This window comes from Herpailurus yagouaroundi, unplaced genomic scaffold (genome assembly GCF_014898765.1).
Source record: "Herpailurus yagouaroundi ecotype Mexico unplaced genomic scaffold, PumYag 203, whole genome shotgun sequence".
Taxonomy (NCBI): domain Eukaryota; kingdom Metazoa; phylum Chordata; class Mammalia; order Carnivora; family Felidae; genus Herpailurus; species Herpailurus yagouaroundi.
Window position 1 is genome coordinate 23,225,570 of NW_024412434.1, and position 22,713 is coordinate 23,248,282.

A 22,713-nucleotide genomic window follows, 5' to 3' on the forward strand; every position below is an offset into this window, starting at 1 on the left:
CTTTCACGTTTAAAAATATTTTAAATTTTAGGGGCGCTTGGCTGGCTCAGTCAGTAAAGCATGTGACTCTTGATCTCAGGGTTGTGAATCTGAGCCCCACGTTGGGTGTAGAGTTTACTTATAACGTCCTTAAAATAAAAAGCTATATTTTAAATTTTAAACATTTATAAAATATTTTTAAAACTGTAACTGAAAATTAGAAAGGTCTGCCCTGATGTCCCTCTTAAAATCACCAGTGGCCTCATCACCCCTCATATGTCTGCTCCCCCTTACTCCACTCTTATTTTTACCATAACGCATATCATTTCCTAACATACCATACAATCTGCTTCTCATTTTTTGTCTATCTCCCTTAACTAAAATGTAAGCTCCCTAAGGATAAAGATTGTTGTAGTTTTTACTCACCATTGTATCATAAGTGCCTAAAACAGGGCCTGGCACAAAATAGGTACCCCAGAAACATTTGTCCAGTGAATGTATGGATATTAGAGTCTGACAGCCTGTGTTGAAATCCTGCTGCTAGCTTTGGGACCACGGCCAAGTCCCACTCTAAGTCTTAGTTTCCCTATCTGTAAAATGGGAATTGTAATACTACCTACCTAATGGTGTTGGTGTAGCCAACTATAAAACACTTTAGAACAACTCCTGGCATAATGTAAATACTCAATACATATTAGCTGCTATCATTATTATTATTATTATTATATTGTTATTACAAGGTCTTAATCATGGTAGTGGCTCTCAGCATAATTCCTAGAATGTAATGATCTTGAGCCTGCATGAGGCCTGATAAGTAAGTGTGTGTGTCAGGGTACAAGACAATTAGTAATGATTGAGCATGAGAATAGGAATATTCTAGAATAGGAATCCTCTAAAGGGGTTCATGGTATGCCACTCCAAAATATGCCACACTGGCATAAGGATCATTTTGAGCTGAAGGCAATTTAAGAAAATATAAAAGCAAATATAAGAAGGGCAGGATGATTCTTAATCACTGGACACAACTATAGACGCTAATCAGCTCAGATAAGGCACCAGAGGAATCTACATAACAAACTCACTAAAATAAACCTTACCTTCCATTGACTCCCTTTTATATTTACCTTTCCACAGTTTGCCACTCCTGAAAGCCTAAACCCTGTTTCCTTTGTCTCATATTTTCTACAGCTTTATTGTTCTTCTGTTAAGATGCCATATGGGCCCAAGTTCTAACCACTCCTTTGAGTTACTCATCGCTGAATTTCTCCTGTGTTTGCACACACACAGTGCATGTGTTGATAAACTCTATTCTTGTTAATCTGTCTTTTGTCAATCTGTAATTTGAAGGATCCCAGCCAGAGAGTCTAGGAGGGTAGAGGGAAAAGTTTTTCCTCCTTTATACAGCTTACTCTGTTTTATTAACAGAATGTTCAAATATGAGAATGGTCAGTTCACCAAGCTGGAAACAGGTCTATTTTATTTTTGAAGAAAGGTCTTTCCTTGGGTTCTTTGCCCTATTTGAAGCACTGAGCATGCTAAAATGTATACTTCTGAAGGGAGACTAATTTCTTCCATCAGCAACTTTTTTTAAAAAGAATTTTCAAATTACCGTGATAATGGGGCAATACACACATTATTCTTTTTTATATATAACCCAAAATTTATCTATTGCCAAAGGTAACTAATTTCATTTTTCCTCCTTACCCCTGCCCACTTTTACTAGAGATGTTAAGAAGAGTAAGGTAAATATGAACAACTATTCTGACCCAGGAAATTGAGGAGCAAAAGGTGAAATTTATTCCAATGAATCTTTTAGGCTAAAAAATAACATCTTTCTCTATTACTGTTACTTAATCTCATTTAATTCCTGATTAATAGAAATTCTTTAAAAAAATTTTTTTTCAACGTTTATTTATTTTTGGGACAGAGAGAGACAGAGCATGAACGGGCGAGGGGCAGAGAGAGAGGGAGACACAGAATCAGAAACAGGCTCCAGGCTCTGAGCCATCAGCCCAGAGCCCGACGCGGGGCTCGAACCCGCGGACCGCGAGATCGTGACCTGGCTGAAGTCGGACGCTTAACCGACTGCGCCACCCAGGCGCCCCTAGAAATTCTTTTAAAAAATGACTACTTCTTGCGGCACCTATGTGGCTCAGTCGGTTAAGTGGCCAATTCTTGATTTCAGCTCAGGTCATGATCTCATGGTTCAAGAGTTTGAACCCTGCATTGGGCTCTATGCTCACAGCACAGAGCCTGCTTCAGATTTTCTGTCTCCCTCTCTCTGCCCCTCCCCTGATTGTTCTCTCTCTCTGTCTCAAAAATAAATAAATGTTAAAAAAAATTTTTTTTTAATGACTACTTCTTAATATCTTTACTTTCCTTGGGTTAATACCAAAGTTCTTCTCTTTGTTCTCATTAGTTTCCCCCCTACACGGTGGAATATATCTAACTTATCAAATATATATATATATATATATACACACACACACACATATATATATATATACATACATATATATACATACATACATATATGTGTGTATGTGTATATATATATATATATATATATGAGTATATATAACATATAACATTAAAAATATAGAAATAACTTTGATTATTATCATATCATTTGTCTGTTGCTGTATAACAAATTACCCCACAATGTAGTAGTTTGAAAAGACAAACATATTATCTCACAGTTTTTGTAGGTCAATAATCCGGACAAAGCTCAGCTCAGTACCTGGGGCTCCAGGCCTCTCACGAGGTTGCAGTCTGACTGCTAGTTGAGATTGTGGTCTCGTCTGAAGGCTCATCTGGGGGAGAATGGACTTTCATTTCACCCATGTAGTTGTTAGCAAGATTGAATTCATCATTGGCTGTTGGTTAGAGGCCTCCCTCAGTTCTTTGCTGTGTGTGCCTTTCTGAAGAATAGGTCACCATATGGCAACTGGCTGCCCTCAGATTGAGAGAGAGAGAGAGGAAGCTGCATCTTGGTGTTTGTAAACTAACATGGGTACTAACACACCATCATTTGTGCTGTATTTTACTCACTGGAAGTTAGTCACTAAATTCAGCCTAGGCTCAAGGAGAGGGGATTACATGAGGGTGTGAAGACCAGAAGGCAGTCATCATTGAAGGCCATCTTAGAGACCACCTACCATAGCTATGTGACCCTTTTTAGAAATGTATGACTGCAGGATGCACTGTGCTCATCCTTTTGGCCTGTTATCCATGCATTCAATCTTGCGACTCTTCCACTGGCTGCCATGACACTTTGTCCTATTAGTCCTCTATCCTTTGTTTCTATTCTGAATGCTTTTTCTCTCGTTTTCCTTTTCCAACTTCTGATTTTCATCTCTATGCTCACTCTCTCAGAAAGTCCATCTGTCACCATTGAGACTTGCAGCCCAGGTCTCCCACCTGTGTTCTGTGAAACCTCTAATTGATGCACCCAAGCTGACCCCTTCCTTTCCTGAATTCCCATAACACATAGAGGCAGTGTTTTCAGGTGAACATTTTTTTCCTCTGTTTATCTTGTGTCCCAAAAGATAAAGTATTTGAGTGGGGATAATGATTTTTTTTTAAGTGTTTGCTTGAGTGGTATTTATCTTGAGTGTTCTGTGAGAGTACTTCCAATTCTAGCATTGTATAACTCAGTGACTCCCATCTCCTACCTAACACAATAGAACTTTGACATTATTTTACTTTATTGAAAATCAGTCTGGCATATATTCATCTGATGGAAAGGAACAGGCATTTACTTAATATTTATTGAGTACCTACTATATGCTAGCATTGTGCTAGGTTCTTTGGAATATAGAAGTGAAAAAGTCAGACATGGTCCCTACTTTCAGGAGCTTACAATGTCAGACAGAAGTAATCACATGAATAGTTAATTATAATTGTAAAAGAATCATGAAGGGTGGGCATGAGCTGCTATGAAACCATGTAACTGAGGCAAATGTTACTTAGTCTGGAGGATTACATAAACTGCAACCTTAAAAATGAAATAGGAGTTATGCAAGTAAAAAGAGGTGTCAAGGATGAATAACTGAAGGACAACATCAGGTTGTAACAAGCTCCTTATCCTCTCCTGCTGCTTGGTGAAGGAGGGAGTGTATTTTTAAAGTACCTTTTTTTTTTTAACCATATTCTTTACTTGTGCCATGGTCTTATTTTCACTTTCCTTCCTCTCACATCATTTCATCAGAGCCATAACAACTATCATGTTAACACACTGTCTTTGCAAACTATTGTTGGGGTGCCTGGGTGGCTCAGTTGGTTAAGTATCTGACTTTGGCTCAGGTCATGAACTCATGGTTCGTGGGTTCAAGCCCACATTGGGCTCTGTGCTGACAGCTCAGAGCCTGGAGCCTGCTTCGGATTCTGTGTCTCCCTCTCTCTCTCTGCCCCTTCCCTGCTCATGCTCTGTCTCTGTCTCTCAAAAATAATAAATAAACATTTAAAAAATAAAGAAGGGGCACCTGGGTGGCGCAGTCGGTTAAGCGTCCGACTTCAGCCAGGTCACGATCTCACGGTCCGTGAGTTCGAGCCCCGCGTCGGGCTCTGGGCTGATGGCTCAGAGCCTGGAGCCTGTTTCCGATTCTGTGTCTCCCTCTCTCTCTGCCCCTCGCCCGTTCATGCTCTGTCTCTCTCTCTCTGTCCCAAAAATAAATAAACGTTGAAAAAAAAAATTAATTTAAAAAAATAAAAATAAAAAAATAAAGAAAACTATTGTAAATGTTGCTCCTTTAGAAAATATCCTTGAGGTAAGTGACCCATCCCCTGTCCCTTTCTTAGCTTTGCTTCTGGAACAACTGAGTTGATGTTGATGCCATTAAGTGAGATGAGGATGAGTGGAAGGGGTGGGGTGCCTGGGTGGCTCAGTCAGTTAAGCCTCAGAACTCTTGATACTGGCTCAGATCATTATCTCACAGTTCATGGGATCGAACCCCTCCTTGGGCTCTGCACTGACAGTGCAGCTGGGAACGAGGACAGGTTCCCTAACTGCTCTGTCCCTCATTTTCCCGATTAGTAAAATGGGCTTAATAGTACCTGTCACATTGGATTATTGTAAGGATTAAATAATTAGTGCATATAAATGTTTAGAACAATGCCTGACCCATAGTAAATAAGCAATGTTAGCTGTATTATGATTGAGCTGTTTTAAAATTTAAAAAAAGAATAGTTGATTCTCTCTCTCACCTTTCTCTCTGCCCCTACCCTTCTTGTGCTGCCTCTCTAAAAATAAATAAACTTAAAAATTTTTTTAAAAAGAAAAATATTTTTAAAAAATAATAAAAAATAATAAAAGAATAGTTGCATAGAACTTGCAATGTAGGAAGTACCAAAAGATGACAGTTTATGTCATTATTATTAAACTGACATTGAATGTTGGGTATGAGAAATTTAAACCAAAGGGTTTAGATGAGTCTTTCACGAAGGTGGAAGAAAGGGAGCAAAACACAATATGAATGGCTACTTCTACAGCTTCTATGGGGAAAATTTAGGGAAGTTTAATGTAAACATAATTGTGTCTGCAGTACAGTCTTCCCAACGACAAATAAGTTGGAAATTACACCCATTCCTTTACCACTGACACAGAAGTTGGGGCACTTGGATGGCTCATTCGGCTGAGCATCCAAGGGTTGATTTCAGTTCAGGTCATGATCCCAGGGTCGTGAGATTGAACCCCATGTTGGGCTCTGTGCTGAGTGTGGAGCCTACATAAGATTCTCTCTCTCCCTACCTTTGGCCCTCTCCCCTTTGCACACACACACTCTCTAAAAAAATTATTAAATAAAAATGAAACGACAGTCTATGATTGTTTCCTCTAAAGTATTGCGCCCTTTCACTCGTTGTTTTTTTTTTGTTTTTTTTTTTTTTAATGTTTGGTGATTTTTGAGAGAGAGAAAGAATGCCAGTGGGGGAGGGACAGAGAAAGAGGGAGACACAGAATCTGGAGCAGGCTCCAGGCTCTGAGCTGTCAGCACAGAGCCCAACATGGGGCTTGAACTTGGAAACCACAAGATTATGACCTGAGCCAAAGTTGGACGCTTAGCCAATGGTGCCACCCAGTCACCTTATTTTCGCTCTGGTTTAATCCTACATTCCTGCATCAGTACACAGATATTTCTGCCTCTTCCAAGCCAGCATTTGTGGAAGAGAAAAAACTTTTCCTCTATCCTCTTAGGTGTTATAGCTGATGTGTATGAATTAAGCTAACAAAAGACAGATTAAAGGGGGGAAATGGTTTACAACTTTAATTGATGTTTTTAATTTTACATGCAAGGAGGCTACACAGAAAAGAAGTGAAAATCCAAAGAAGTAGATTCAGAAGCTTATGTGCCATTTTAACAAAGGGTGATAAATTATGGAAAAGTGATTGGACAAAGGAGAGTTTAGACTTCTAGGGGCAGTAAGTTGTGGGAAGGTAAATATATGTGGAAACTAATGGAACATAAGGCTTGTTTTAGTAAGGTTTGTTTGTTCAGACTCATCTTGGTGTCAACTTTCCATCTTCTTCATGGTCACAGATCTCTCAGAGAGAAGATCAATGGAAGTCCTCATTTCATAGAGGTTTCTACTTTCAGTCAGATAATGGAAGGCCCGAGGCGGCTTCTTTGTGCCTGTTGATTCTCAATTGCTTTCAGCTCAAAATAATTTGTATGCCAAAGTGGCATATTTTGGAGTGGAATATTCTAATCCCCTTCCTATTCATTCACTTAATAATTCTTCTATCAAAATAGTATTAAATGCCTTCTGTGGCCCCAGGACACAAAGATTAAGAAGCTATAAATCATATATTCAAGGAGCTCACAGTTTTAATGAGAAAACAAATATAAACAGATTATTTCAATATAATATAATGAATGTTATAACAGAGATGTTCAGAGGCTACTATGGAAACCAGGTAGGGCCAGGGACCTAATTGGATATATGTGGGCTGGTGGTGATAAAGAATCCCTTCCCCAGGGAAATGATGCTTGAACTCCTAATTAGAACACATTCATGGGAGAAAGGGCATTCTAGACCAAAGCATAATATGTGCACTAAGGGAAGAGGAAGTCTAGTCTGTGCAGGTTATTTATTATAGCTAGAACTTAGACCTGTGGGGAAAATAGCAGGAAGTGAGACTAGATATATAGGCAAAAGGTATGCATTATTAGGGGCTCCTGCTGAAGACTCTGAGTTTTACCTCATATGTCAGTGGCTTCCAAAGTAGACCGGCACAAAGGGGTATGCAAGATGATTTACTTAGGCAAAAACATTAGAATTTCTGTGAGTTTTTTATTCTTACCTTTTCTATTGGGGGAAGGGGCTATATTTGTGTAGTATTACATATATACACAGTTTGTATCGAAGTAAATATACATGCATTGGGAGGATGCCCTCCTCCCCTCCCCATATGATTGTATGATCAAAGAAGTTTGGGGATGATTGCCACTAAGGGGAGTTAAATGATCTAAGACCCTCTGAGGTCAGAAGTGGAGAAGACTGGAAGCAATTAGGCAGGAGAACTAAGAGATGGTTGCCAGCAGTGTGGGTTTAAATTATGTGGGTATGAACTGAGGCTGTGGGGGTGGAGAGATGGGTGAGGACCCAGGCAAGATCTTTCTTTCTTTTTATTTTTTTTCAATATTTATTTATTTTTGAGAGACAGAGACAGAGCCTGAGTGGGGAGGGGCAGAGAGAGAGGGAGACACAGAATTCCAAGCAGGCTCCAGGTTCTGAGCTGTCAGCACAGAGCTTGATGCGGGGCTTGAACCCACAAACCATGAGATCATGACCTGGGCCGAAGTTGGATGCCCAATTGACTGAGCCACCCAGGCGCCCCTATCTTTCTGAGACATGCGGATTGTATTTGGACAAGGGGTGAGGAATAAGGACTACCTAACAACCAGAGAAAACCTTTTCCTCTATGTTCTTCATTTGGAATTGTGAATTAAGCTAACAAAAGATTAACAGGAGAAAAGACACACTATTTTTATTAATATTTACATGCACAGGAATTCACCAAAAAGAAGTAAGACACAAAGAAGCAGTTAGACTCAAGGTTTGTGCATCATTGTAACAAAGGGGAAGGGGCTTGGGCTTCAAGGGATGACACAGTGTGGGGAAGTGACTTGGAAATACATGGGGAAACTGATAGAAGATAAGGGTTGTTGTGGTTGATCTGTTTATGCAAACGCTTCTGGGTGTTGACTATCACCAGTGATAAGAGTCCCTCTCTTCTTCCTGATACAGGAGTTGGGGGTGGGGGCAGAAACCTTCACAAAGGGAAATTCATGCACTGCTTTTAAGCAGATAAGGGGAGTTCTAGAGAATTCTTCCTGAAGCTGTTGATTCTCAATGGTCTTCAGCTGAAAATAACGGTCATGCTGAAGTGCCATATTTTGGCGTGGCATATTCTGATTGCCCTTTAGCACCATTAACTGAGAGAATAAAAATGAAAAAAGAAGTAGTGGAGTTGCAGACCAACATGAAGTCCAATTTTGAACATTTTAGGTTTGAAGTATATGTGGAATATTTCATCACAGCTGTCCCACGGCAAAGACTTAGAAATATAGTTCAGGAACTAAATTAAGACAATTAGATGACCTGGGATTAGCTTTCTTACCACTTACTCATTAGTTCCCTCCCCCCAAATATTGAGATTGGTTATTCTGCTGGACACACTGAAGTAAAACCAGAATTAGAAACAATATTTACAGGGACCCCCGGGTGGCTCAGTCGGTTAAGCATCTGACTTCAGCTCAGGTCATGATTTCACAGCTTGTGAGTTCGAGCCTTGTGTGGGGCTCTGTGCTGACAGCTCAGAGCCTGGAGCGTGTTTTGGATTCTGTGTCTCCCTCTCTCTCTGCCCATCCCCCACTCGTGCTCGTTTGCGCGCTCTCTCTCTCTCTCTCTCAAAAACAAATAAACATTAAAAAAATTAGAAGTGCATATTAAAAAAAAGATGATATTTACAAACCTCTGCCTTTATTGGTTACAACAGCTGAGAAATCTCTTCCTTTTTTTCCCCTGCTGGCCTCCCAGCTTTATTGGGGTACAATTGAAAAATAAAATTGTAAAATATTTAAAGTGTACATTGTGATGATCTGATTTTCCCCCTTTTATTTTTAATTTTCATTTTAAGTGCATCTTCTTAGCACAAGATTTCCAATGCTTGGTGTAAAAGGTTTCAGGTGCAATGGTGTCATAGTTGCATTAAGGCAAGGAAAGATGTGTTGAAACACTATTTATATGAACTGCAAGGCCAATTAGATCCTTTAGATGACTGTGTTTAATATTTCTGAAATGATTTAGTACTAGCTAACACAGAGCATATACTGTGAGCTAAGTGCTTTTATTTGAATTACCTCATTTACTGTTCACAAAACCCTATGAAAAAGTACTGTTATCATCAAGATTCTTAAGAATTAAAAGCTGTGATCTAAACTGACTAAAGAAAAAAAAAAACTGGTTAAAATATTAGCCCAAGCTCAAATAGCTGGTGTGTTTTGGAACTAGAATTTGAATTCACGTAGTCTGACTTCAGAGATACATGTGTCTTGCTTTCCGTGGAAGGCGCCCCTCTTCCATCCTCTTTAAAAGCCCTCAGCTCTTCTGGACTTGTTCGTCTCTACTCCCAGCTACCGCAGCTCTCCAGAACCACATTCTGATGTCCTCTCCTATCCCCTTTAGTTCACTGATGTTCTTGGTTTTGTTAAGAAGCAAACCACGGGGGGCGCCTGGGTGGCGCAGTCGGTTAAGCGTCCGACTTCAGCCAGGTCACGATTTCGCCAGGTCACGATTTCGCGGTCCGGGAGTTCGAGCCCCGCATCGGGCTCTGGGCTGGTGGCTCAGAGCCTGGAGCCTGTTTCCGATTCTGTGTCTCCCTCTCTCTCTCTGCCCCTCCCCCGTTCATGCTCTGTCTCTCTCTGTCCCAAAAATAAATAAACGTTGAAAAAAATTTTTTAAAAAAAGAAGCAAACCACGGGGCCCAAATGGCGTCACTTAGGTGAAGGCCTCATATCAGCAAACCAAGACTAACTACCTAATGCAGTTGCAGTCCTCACAGGAGTGTAGCCTTTAACCAGTCACCATGGAATTTCCTGGTCAGCACTAGGAATATACTCATATTCCTCCCCTTACGAGGGTGACCTTGCCTAAAACAGTGCATTCTTTGCTAATAATTTCCTTTATTCCACTCTCTGCCTTTAAAAACTGTCTCTTTATAAATACAGAGAGGGAGGGAGGCAAACCACAAGAGACTCTTAAATATGAGAACTAAGGGTAGATGACGGGGTTGGGGAGAGGGAAAATGGGTGATGGGCATCGAGGAGGGCACTTGTTGGGATGAGCATTGGGTATGTAAGCCAATTTGACAATAAATTATATACATATAAATAAATAAATTAACTTAGAAAAAACAAACCAAAACAAAGCAAGAAACGGTCTCTTTTTGGGGCATCTGGGTGACTCAGTTGGTTAAGGATCCCACTTTGGCTCAGGTCATGACCTCACGTTCATGGGTTCGAGGCCCACATCAGGTTCTGTGCCGACAGCTCGGAGCCTGGAGCCTGCTTCAAATTCTGTGTCTCCCTTCTCTCTCTGCCCCACCCCTGCTCACGCTCTGTCTCTCTCTCTTTCTCTCTTAAGAAAGTAAACATTTAAAAAAATACAAAAAAACCAACTGTCTCTTTTCTACAGCTTGATGGAGCTTTTTTCCCTTATTTTCTAGATGGTATACTGCCCAATTCATGAATCATTTAATAAAGCCAATTAGATCTTCCAAATATACTCAGTTGAGTTTTTGTTATTAAACAGTTTTTTGGTCACCATTTTCTTTGCAACCTCTACTCCTGTCAATATGTTAACCCTATGCACACTCACATCTTGTTCCCCTTAACTTCCCTCCATACCCATGATCCTTCATGATTATCACTCTCTTGCAAACACACAATCCCCTTACTCTTTTCTTTCTTTGTCATCCCTCTCATGGAAAACAAACAAACAAACCCAAAACAACAAAAAAACGAACTGTTCATCTCTTCTTGAGAAATTGGCATATGTAGGCTGGATGGTTTTACTTTATTTATTTATTTAAAAAAAAAATTTTTTTTTTCAACGTTTATTTATTTTTGGGACAGAGAGAGACAGAGCATGAACGGGGGAGGGGCAGAGAGAGAGGGAGACACAGAATCGGAAACAGGCTCCAGGCTCTGAGCCATCAGCCCAGAGCCCGACGCGGGGCTCAAACTCACGGACCGTGAGATCGTGACCTGGCTGAAGTCGGACGCTTAACCGACTGCGCCACCCAGGCGCCCCTGGATGGTTTTACTTTAAATTCATGATCAGAAACATCGAGTAGTGTGTCAGCAACAATCCTTAGTATGCATCTCCATTGCTTTCACACTCTTTTAAGGTGTCTCTTTCCTACTTTCCCCTCTTATTTCAAACCTCCCCCAGTCTCTCCCTCACCTCACTCTTAGCTGATGACCTTGACTCCAATTTCATTGAGAAAACAGGAATGATCAAGGAGGAAGTTCTTTATAATCCCCCTTCCAAGTCTACAAGCCTACCTGTCCACGCATCCATCTTCTCTGTCTTCTCTCTTAATATCTTGTAGAAATGCCACTGCTATCAAAGGCACTCCTGCTTGTACTTTAGATTCCATTCCTTTTTACAAGGATTTTTCTCCTTTGTTACCTTCTTTCTGTCTCCTGTATCACTAATATTTCTCTCCCTATTGGATCATTCCCATTAATACACTTCCTCTATATCTCTCATAAAAAAATACAAAAAAAGATATAAATGTAAAAAACACAAAACAAAATCCTCCCATAATCTCCTCCAGTTATATTTTTCTGTGGCTCTTCACAATAGTTTCTCAAATACCTGTCTTCACTTTTCCCATCCCTAACTTAGTCCTGAACCATTCCAAATCTGTCCCCATTATTTCATTGAACTGCCACCTACAAAGTCAATATTGATCTCTATAGTGTCAATCCAATGAGCCCTTCTCTGTCCCCATATTATGTTCTCTTAATAATATTTTAGACAGTTAACCACTTTTCCTTTCCTGATGCTTTTTTGGGGTTTTCGTGACACTGCACTCTCCAGGTTTTCCCTTTCTTTACTCCTCCTTTTTAGAGACCTAACCACTATATTTGGAAGTTTCTCAGAGCTTAATCCTGGACCCTCTCCTCTTATTACATTTTCTTTGGTGAACTCATTCTTTCTTATGACCTTGAATGCTAGCAATGTTGATGATGCTCTAATTGTCACGTCTATGCCACAACCCTCCTCTCTGCCCATTGGATATCTATATATCAAGTTGCAAAACTTGAACGTTTCAATTCTTCAGGTTTTAGCTCAAATTTTGTATCATTACAGAAGCCTTTCCTGACCACTCTACAATAGCCAGCCTCTTCTTTCTCTCCAGTTACTCTCCATTATATTACTCTGTTTATTTCCTTTGCCACATATGTTCCAACCTTTTTAACTTTTTGCTTATTTACTATCCAGCTCCTTCATTAGATTATAATCTCATTTACAGGACTTTCACTAATTTGTTAGGCACTGTTCTAAGCACTTCATAAAATCCTGTGATTGATTTTGCTTTTTTGACTCACATATTTATCAAAACTAAGAAAAAAAAAGAGTAAGCTCACATTGCTTCATTTCCATTTTGGTCAAATTAATAGAAGGCAGTATAGTGAACTGATTTTCAATCTTCCAGTCCCATGAGATATCTCAATGATTTGGTAACTAGTACTATTATGTTTCATATATGTGATATTTACATTTGCTTAAATGTACCCTCACTTAAATATTTCTTATTGAATGAATATATCACAACACATTCGAGAAACTATTAAGTAGAGAGACAAAGGTAAAGTTGTTTGACAAATTTCCACCATATACTTTGAAGAGGTGGGTGCTTAAAGAAACAGGTAGCTTCAACTAGCTTAGTCAAGCTGGACATTAGCATCTAAAAGACAGATGGATTTGTTCAAAATACAGCATTATTTCTGGCAGAGCAGCAGGCAGTTCATCTCACATGAGGTGTTTTTTTTTTTAATTTAGGATTTGTCCTGCCCTGATATTGTAATCCCTTTCTTTTGCGTTTGCTTTCTTCTGAGAAGCAGCATTATAACTGGATTTAAAAACATTTAATGTTTATTTATTTTTGAGAGAGAGAGTGAGTAGGGGAGGGCAGAGTGAGAGGGAGACAGAGGATCCGAAGCAGACTCTGCTGACAGCAGAGAGCCTGATGCGGGTCTTGAACTCATGAACTGTGGAATCAGGACCTGAGCCGAAGTTGGACGCTTAACCAAGTGAGCCACCCAAGCACCCCTTAAATAGAAAATAGTATCATGTAAATATATATATACATATCAGTTTTTTCTTTTTTCATATCATACAGTTCTGTCAACAGGCAAAAAGGAAAAGGCATTTTTTAGAATTTTCTCAAATAATGATATATCTAAACCCTTAAAAGCTAAATATAATGTAGTTACTGAAAAAGTGAAGTCTGAATTATCAGAATGCAAAAATGATGGCTTCTTCAGAGAAATGTATTTCTTGCAGTTACAGATTGCAATGATACCCCACATTAGAAGGCTCCGGTGGCTTTTGACATCTTTCTTTGGAAAGAAAACAATGGGGAGCATTTTCAGTTTATGAAAAAGTCTAGGCATAAAGGCAGTAGGATACATCAAAAATATCTTGGGTTTTCAGTTAGATTTGCATATAATGCTATGCTTACTAGTTTTGTGGTATCAAATTAATCTTTCTGTGACTCAGTTTCTGTAAAATGAGAATCCTAATACTTACCAACAGTATTATTATGATTATTAATTAAAACAAATTTAAAATAAGCAAAATCTCCATAAAAATGCTCTCCTCTTGGGGCGCCTAGGTGACCGATAAGCATCTGACTTCAGCTCAGGTCATGGTCTCACAGTTTGTGGGTTCGAGCCCTGCATCTGGAAAAAAAAAATTTTTTTTAATGCTCTCCTCTTTTTTGATCCCATGTATTCAGTTGGTTTCCTTTTAATACTCGATGAAAGGCAAAAGTTGACTTCAATTAGGATAAGCAGAATTTATTTATTAACAGCATAGGTAAATCTTCTTAGGGTAGCCAGACAAAATGAGAAATACTTTTGAAAAGAACACTGGTGGTCATCCCCAGTAAGGTGTTTTGGGACAGTTCTCTCCTAACTGTTTATCAGAGGTACAGAATTGTAGTACTGTCTTTCTCTTTCACTACCCTTTAAATGATTGACCTCTTGGCAGTGTTTTGGGGAAAAAAAATTAAGTACAGGAAACATTAACACTTAACTTGTGAAGGCAATTTGCAAGCTAAACGGGATAGGAAAATAGTAAACAGAAGCAAATGGGCAAAAGCTGAATATAAGTGAACCTAGACCTGCCTCAAGTAGTTGAGGTTGGTAGCAGCTCATTTTGTGGGCTTCTATATCGGGTGGGGCGCCACATGTCAAGCAAGAATCAAGACCAGTTTGGCACCTTTGTTCCTTTGGCTCCTGATCAGCCAAAGCCAACCTGTACGAACACCCGGTGAAATCATGTTGGCAGATCCAAGCACAGTTTCAATAAAAATCGGAGGCCGGATACACAAACTCAATTAAGTTGTGTCGATAAACTAATACCCATTTTAAGAAGCTGACTTCGTTTCACATTCGGAAGAAATGACAAGACTAGCCAATTGTGACTACAATAATGACTTCATGGAGGTCATTTCATTGTAATTTTTAAAATTCGTTTGCTAGAACAGGGTACCTTCTAAGACCTGTTGAGAAAAAACCTTGATTCTTCTTCACTCTGGGTTGTTTTTACGTGGAACACCTAAAAACTGCTTCTGGAAATCCCCCCACGGGACTTTAGTAGTCTTTCTAGGGCACTCTTAAACCTAGACCCATTCCTAACCAACCTGTACCTTCTTCACCAGCCATATTCTTTAGCTTCTCCAGTTTCTAACTTCCTAGGTCTTCAACCTCACCCCTTGAATTAGTCCAATCAAACTTTCCCTTCTTAGACCTCTTCCTTACGTTAGCTCCTGGAAACTCCCCTGAGGATCACGTGGCCAAACTTGTCCTTAATGGCGCTCCGTAATTCTCCTACTGTTCCACCGCCCTTCCTTACCTCCTGTTAGCTCCACCCCACCCCATTCTAGCTACCCCCCCCCACCTCCTCCCCTCCGGCCCGCAGTACCTGCGCCTGCGCATCTCTAATTCAGGCGCTTTCCCTTTCCAGGCGACCAATCCACTTCCTGCCTTCGGTCCTTGTAACACTCCTCCCCTCCGCTGGGGACCTGGCTTGAGGTGCTGGTTGTGGCTGCCCTATTTGTTGCCTGTCTGAAAAACTCGCTCCTCTCATCGAGTAGACCATTTGAACTAGCCGCTTTGTGCGTCGCACATCTATGAGTCTTTTCTCGCGATCCGCCACCCCAGCGTTAAGCCAAGGGCATCGTTATGCCGGCGGAATGGAGACCCGGACAGTTTGCGATCAGGCAAGTGCGTGGACGGCTTTTTCCTTTCCCCCACCCTCCGCCCCGCCCCCACTCGCAGCCTGGCCGCGCTGGTGAGTGGCGGGCGGGAGGGCCGGCGGGCGGAGGGAGGAGGGGGAGCTGAGGGAAGGCGGGCCCTCGGCTGCGAGATAGGTGGGGGGAGGGGAGGGGAGAGCCCGAGCGCTGGAGTTGGTGCTGGGAAACCCGGGGCTAATGTTGACAACAGGCTCGAGGTGAGTCCCGGGGAACCTCCTTCCCCTCCGCTCCAACGATCGGGAGGAAGCGGGGCTGGGGGGCACCGGCCTGGACTCCTACTCCCCGAGGGACCCAAGAGGCGACTCCGCACCCCAGCGCTCCGGGGGCGGCGAGCAGTACACGGACCGCAGCTCCGGCGTCGTCCTCCTCAGACCCCTCTCCCGGAGGCTCCCATCACTGCGGGCGCCCCCGGCCCGGGGCAGACATGAGGGGCGGCCGAGGAGGTGTCTGCCCCACATGCCCAGGCTGGGCCTCGGGGCTGAAGGCGGGGAGCCTGCTGTGGCGGGGTGAAGGTGTTTGGGGGTGTGGAGTGGCGCGAGGGGAGGTTGGGGAAAGCTCTTCGGGAGCCGGGAGGGAAGCGAGGGCGAGGAAGTGGGGAGGGTGCGTGTGTGGGAGGATGTGGAGTAGGGAGACCTGTCGGAGAGTCCCGGTCTCGGGTGGTGAGGGAGTGTGGGGTGAGAAGTTGGGGTTGGGGCGAGGATGGTCCGCGAAGGTGACCGTGGCTACCCGTGGGAAAGGGAGTTGTGGCGGGGAAGCGTGTTGGGTATGGGAATGTGCCGCCGGAGCAGGGGTTTGTGGGACATGTGTGTGGAGGGGAAGGGGTTTCGGCGTGTTTGGGAATGGTGGGCATGGGTTATTTGCTCCACTTCTGTTTAGTCACATAGACTGAGGGTTCTTCCCTTGGCTTCGTCCCAAGGCTCCTAGTACTTACTCTCGTTGGTACTTCTGAACTTAAGGAGATCATCACGGGGTATTTGGTCGTCAGGTTGGCCGAGCAGAACCACCTTAGGATCTTGGGGGTACACAGTGAACCGGACCACCTGCCCGCTTGCTCTTTGAGGACCCGTATGTAGTGATGCAGCCGACCAAAGTAAAACCATCACCCTTCTCGTTTATCGTAGTTTTAGGTGTTTGTAAGAAATGTACAACTCCTCGAGAAAACCTGTTTTGAACTCTGGTGAAATTTGTAAAAACTTTGAATGAGTCCTTGATAGGAAGGACGTTTTGTAAAGCCAGAGACTGGGAGATAATGCCCCGGTGCTATTCTGCCCATAGAACATTTTGAATAATAAAGAATTAAAAGGTAAAACAGCATTGTCTAACTCTGAAATATTTTCAGAGCAGTCTGATTGTGATTTCATACATAATCCATATGGTACTTTGTTAAAGGGATATCTTTAAAAGGGAAACATCCCTTTCTCTGCGTTCTGCCCCCCCAGTACACTCCATTGATCCTTGTTTTACCAACTAATAAGGTAGTTTTACTTTCTTTTAGGCATCGAGAGTATTTTTAGAAAACCAACTAAAATATACAATCCAAGAGCCAGGACTCTACTCGGGGAGCTAGGAAGGTGGTTTTAAAAGCATGGTTTCCTTTTAAGGACTGGCTGTGATTGTACTCCGTAATTTGTAAGCTAATCATATTCGAATTAAAAGATCACTCGTATTTATCTTGATTATTTTAAGATGCAGTCTATTTAAAATTTTAGTTTCTACTTGAAAAACTTTTTGAAGCACTTCAGATACAATATTTGGCTGTTTATTAAAGCATGGATTTATCAGAATAGTTTAAATTTTGGCATTTCACTAAATACAGTTTAATTGACAGTACAAGTGCGTACTGATCTAAATTACGTTGTTTGTAAATTTGGCTTTTAAAATCTTGAGTCAGGGCATTTAGTGGAGAAGAGCACTGGACAGTGAGGCCTGACTCAGCCATTAAACTAGTGTAATTGGATGGGTCACTCTTCTGCTGTCATGTCAGTGTAAAAATTGAGAATTGGAGTGGAGAAAGTCTAGTAGTCCTAACCCTAAAAACTCTCGTCTTCCAGCGAACTTTTCACTGTTCGGTGTGAAAGAATAAACATTTATTGAACACCTTCTGGATGCTAGCTGCTTTGTTAGTAGTTTAAGAATTGTCTCTCTGTTAGTAGTTTAAGAATTCTCTGAGAGAGGTAGCAGTGCCTCCATTTTATCAATGGGTAGACTCAGAGAAGTTGCCCAGTTCCCATAGCTAGCAGGTTGCAGAGTAAGCGTCTGATTTCAGAGCCTGTGTTATTTTCACATGTTGCATTGCCGTCTTTACATGAGCCTTTACATTTTCATCACATTTTTTTGTTCACTGAAATTTAGTTCCAAGTGTACTCTGGGTGTGTCTGTCATACAAAGATGAGGGGATTCAAAGAATCTATCAGTACCAAGACTTAAGAGTCTTACTGAGAATCTGTTTTATCATGCTGTAGAGCAGGACCAATTCATGAGTGCCTACTACAGTTTGATATAGTAGGCACTTAAACATTTATTGAATAAATGAGTACTGTAGAGTCACAGAAGTTTAGGAAACTCTGTTAAGCTAACAAATGATCCTTTATGAATTTGTCAGATTCTAAGTGAATTTCTTAATGTTTTTGTAGAACTTAATATGTAGTCTTACCTTGATAAATGAGACATTACTTGTAAATTTTGATGCCGTTCTTTTTAAAAAAAAAATTTTTTTTAACGTTTATTTATTTTTGAGACAGAGAGAGACAGAGCATGAATGGGGGAGGGTCAGAGAGAGGGAGACACAGAATCTGAAACAGGCTCCAGGCTCTGAGCTGTCAGCACAGAACCCGATGCGGGGCTTGAACTCACGGACCGCGAGATCATGACCTGAGCCGAAGTCGGCAGCTTAACCGACTGAGCCACCCAGGCGCCCCGATGCCATTCTTTTTATTGTGTGTAGTTCCTTGTATTACTGAAATGTCGCTTGTTGATACTTCATTTCAGAAAATCCAAACTCTATATATAAACAGTATTCTATTTTGCATATAAGGACAATCTAAATAAGATTGTATTGCTACCTTAGGAATTATCATCCCTGTATGTTTTCGCTAATATCTGCCAAAAGTTAAAAACATAATGTAAAAACTGCCATTAGGGACTCTTTATTCAGATACGTTATTGTATGATTTGTCATAGTCAGTATCTATGATCAAGTCTTCTGCCTCACAGTTTGGTACGCACGGTTCTTAATAACTTTAGTTGAGAGTATGGGTTCAAATTCCTGCTCTGTCACCAGCTGTGGAGGCCTTGGTCAAGTTACTTGGTCAAGTCTCAGTTTACTCATTTATAAAATAGGGAAAATAATACCCACCTCATAAAGATTTTAGTATTAAATGAGATAATGTATGTAAGATGTTTACTGTGGTGCCAGTGAGTGGTAGCTATGAGTATTCTCTTTTAAAAGTTTGCTTGCTTTAGGGCATGGTATTTTCACATTAAAGGTGGGTTATTTGAAGCTGTGTGAGCTGCACTTCCCGGATAGCATAAATGTTAAGGCTACCTTGCCACACAGATAAGTAATTATGCTCTTTCGTGTTTTAATGATTGCCTAAACGGGATTGACAGCTTTCTTTCCTTCTGAGTTACAAACCATTGAGGTTAACTAAAGCCTTTGGGTGTTACCGTCAAAATAAATGCATAGAACGTAGACGGCAGAGTCAAAAGAAAAAGGGGAAGAGGTAGCCGAGAAAAGATATAGAGTGTTGAATGTGCCTCCAAAAATTACTTAAAGTGTTTCTATTGGCCTAGGTTTTCTTTCTATGATAACATTTTATTGGAGTGCTGAAATAAATGTGTGTGTGTTTACGAAATAAATGTTTATTATTGCAAATGTTTTGTTTGCTAACCTAGTTTTTATTGGTGTAACTTAAAATCTATATTTGAAAATAATTAAGAATACTGTGTGTATATTTAGCTTTTAATAAACTAAGCAGTTTAAATAATTTAATTCTGTGTTTCTTAAATAGAAAGTATTTTGATTTTCTCCTGTGCAATTTGAGATGATTTAGGACTCAGAACATGAATTGCTGTCCATTAAAGAAATTATATTTGAAAACTAGTACACAGAAAATTTATTTTTTGAAAAGAAATATGCTGAATTTTGCTGGGAAATACAGTTTTTTGTTCTACAGTTTATTTCCAGTTAATAGAGCATCTACTGTAGACTTATGTTATCCAGTAGAACTTAATGTGATAATTAAAATATTCTGTATCTGCACTGATGTGGTAGTCACTAGCCATGTGGAAGTGAGTACTTGAAATACGGGTAGTGACTGAAAAATGGAATTTCAAACTCTTAATTAATTTGCATATAAGTAGCTACTTGTGGCTAGTGCAGTGGTTTTTAACTGGTGGTGATTTTGCTCCCAGGAGACATTTGGCAGTGTGTGGAGTAATTTTTGGTTGTCAAACTGGGAAGATACTGCTGGTACCTCAGTAGAGAAGGCAGGATGCTGCTAAACTTCATGTAGTGCACAAAATAGTGTCAGCCCCCACCCCCCAAACAAAAGCCCCAAAGAATTGCCTTGCCTGAAATGTCAGTAATGCTGAGGCTGAGAAGCCCTGGGCTGATGGTTACTGTATTGGCAGGTACAGGACAGAATATACAGATTCTATAATCATCCTTATGTTTATTTATAGATTAATTTTGACTGATGCTAATGAAAAGATTCAAAGTCTAATTTGAGATATTTGGCGGTTTCTGTATTTGAAAGTTTGATAAGGTTGAGAACGATGGCATGAATTTGTGTAATTTGTCTGTTCATTTATATAAATTTTTTTTTAATCTTTATTTTTGAGAGAGAGACAGGGTGTGAGCAGGGGAGGAGCAGAGAGAGAGGGAGGCACAGACTCTGAAGCAGGCTCCAGGCCCCAAGCTGTCAGTACAGAGCCCAACGTGGGGCTCGAACTCACAAACCGTGAGATCATGACCTGAGCCAAAGTCAGACGCTCAACTGACTGAGCCACCCAGGCGCCCCTTGTCTGTTCATTTATAGATGGCAGGAGCTCGTTTATGTTCCTGCTATAATACTTCTGTTGCACATTGTATGAAATAATGTCACCAGAATCTCTTCACTAAAGTGAAATGTTGGGATTGAAACTGATTCAGAGGCACCTGGGTAGCTCAGTTAAGCGTCTCTCTTTTTTTTTCAACGTTTATTTTTGAGAGAGAGCACAAGAGGGGAGGGGCATAGAGAGAGGGGAACAGAGGATCTGAAGCGGGCTCCGTGCTGACTGCACAGAGCCTACTGTGTGAGACTCGAGCTCACAAATCAGCAGATCATGACCTGAGCTCAAGTCAGATGTTTAACCCACACTGAGCTACCCAGGTTGCCCCAAGCATTTGACTCTTGATCTCAACTGAGGTCATGATTTCAGGGTGGTAAGTTCAAGCCCCGCGTTGGGTTCTGTGTTGGGCTTGAAGCCTACTTAAAAAAAAAAAAAAAAACCTGATTCAAAATATTCTCAGATGCGTGCTGAAGTATTTATGATTAAATGCTATGTTTCATAACTGATAATGGTTGAATTTGGGAGGTTGATTATATTGTGTTCTCTACTTTTGTTTGTGTTGTTTGTACTTAGACAAAGGCATAGCTAATAATGATAGAATGTGGAATGTGACCAGGAAGTTATTTTATCACAGAAATAATATTTTGTGTGCGTTTATTTAATATCTCACAACAATGCATTAATATGTTCTGTTTCAAAAACAGTGTCACGTTACTAAAAAAAAAAGTCACTGCATCTACAATACTACAAAGAATACTGACATTCTTTTACTCTTACAGATTGTTCTGGGTAACATAATGCCAGCTGAGCGTAAAAAGCCAGCAAGTATGGAAGAAAAAGAAACTTTACTAAACAACAAGGAAAAGGACTGCAGTGAAAGGCGGCCAGTGAGCAGCAGGGAGAAACCAAAAGAGGAGATCAAACTTACTGCCAAGAAGGAGGTTATTAAGGTCCCTGAAGATAAAAAGAAGAAACTGGAAGAAGATAAGAGAAAAAAAGAAGACAAGGAACGAAAGAAAAAAGAAGAAGAAAAGGTGAAGGCAGAGGAAGAATTAAAGAAAAAAGAGGAAGAAGAAAAAAAGAAACATGAAGAGGAAGAGAAAAAGAAGCAAGAAGAGCAGGTAAAACGTCAGCAAGAAGAAGAAGCTGCCCAGTTGAAGTAAGAACATTTATTTTATTTATTGATAAGAAGGAATGGGAAGAATGAAGTGTTGGGAAAACAATGATTATTTGAAATCTGACTTCTGGGGTGCAGTTCCTTGAGAGTTGGGAGTATCTTAAGTTACTGGTTCTGTTAGTTTCACTGACCAGAAGCATGCTTATGATGCTTTAATTCCTCAAATTAAATAACAGGAATCTTTAATACATATTTTTTGAGAGGGTAATCTGAACTTTTTAATATTTTTGAGAGAGAGAGAGGGAGAGAGAAAGAGTGTGAGCAAGGGAGGGGCAAAGAGAGAGGGAGACAGAGGATCCCAAAGCAGGCTCCGTGCTGACAGCAGAGAGCCCGGAGAGCCCGATGTGGAGCTCGATCTCCTGAGCCACGAGACCATGACCTGAGCTGAAGTCAGACACTTAACTGACTAAGCCACCCAGGCGCTCCTGGATTGTTTTCATTTTTAAAATGGCTCTTTTTTTTTCATGGTCTCTGGGTTTTTATTTATTTTTATTTTTTTAACGTTTATTTATTTTTGAGAGAGAGACAGAGCGTGAGCAGGGGAGGGGCAGATAGAGATGGAGACAGAATGTGAAGCAGGTTCCAGGCTCTGAGCTGTCAGCACAGAGCCCAACACGGGGCTCAAACTCACAAGAATCATGAGATCATGACTTGAGCTGAAGTTGGATGCTTAACTGACTGAGCCACCCAGGCGCCCCTCATGGTCTCTTTGAAGTTGAAAATCTTTAGTTCTTAATGGCTGTTTGCTGAATTCTTACTATGTGCAGGACACTATAGAGTATATCAGCACATATCCTAAAGGTAGTCATAATGAATAAATTTTATGATCCTCACTTGACAGATTAATAAAATGAAGCTTGAAAAGGTTAAGTAACTTGCATAAAGTCCTAATAAACAGTGGAGCTGCTGTTTTTTTTTTTTTTTTTTAATTTTTTTTTTTCAACGTTTATTT

The 22,713-nt window shown here is 40.7% G+C and overlaps 1 protein-coding gene and 1 long non-coding RNA gene across 3 annotated transcripts in view; one reads left to right on the forward strand and one right to left on the reverse strand.

Moving 5' to 3' along the window:
- Positions 1-7,940: 7,940 nt before the first annotated feature.
- LOC121014820 (uncharacterized) lies at positions 7,941-13,849 on the reverse strand. The gene is made up of 2 exons (XR_005783440.1): positions 13,804-13,849; positions 7,941-8,557 (listed from the first exon to the last, which is right to left on the reverse strand). It is a non-coding gene; the product is annotated as an uncharacterized LOC121014820 (long non-coding RNA).
- A 1,790-nt stretch (positions 13,850-15,639) lies between these two features.
- The window catches only part of UPF2 (UPF2 regulator of nonsense mediated mRNA decay), a 113,692-nt gene continuing 106,618 nt past the window's right edge, over positions 15,640-22,713 (forward strand). Inside the window, exons 1-2 of one of the 2 annotated variants that reach the window (XM_040451453.1) lie at positions 15,640-15,729; positions 21,364-21,743. In XM_040451453.1, coding sequence (XP_040307387.1) covers positions 21,382-21,743 — 362 coding nt within the window. In that variant the 5' untranslated portion in view covers positions 15,640-15,729; positions 21,364-21,381. Of the gene's footprint in view, positions 15,730-15,946; positions 16,045-21,363; positions 21,744-22,713 lie in introns of those variants that run through there. The other variant, XM_040451454.1, reaches the window with a different exon arrangement.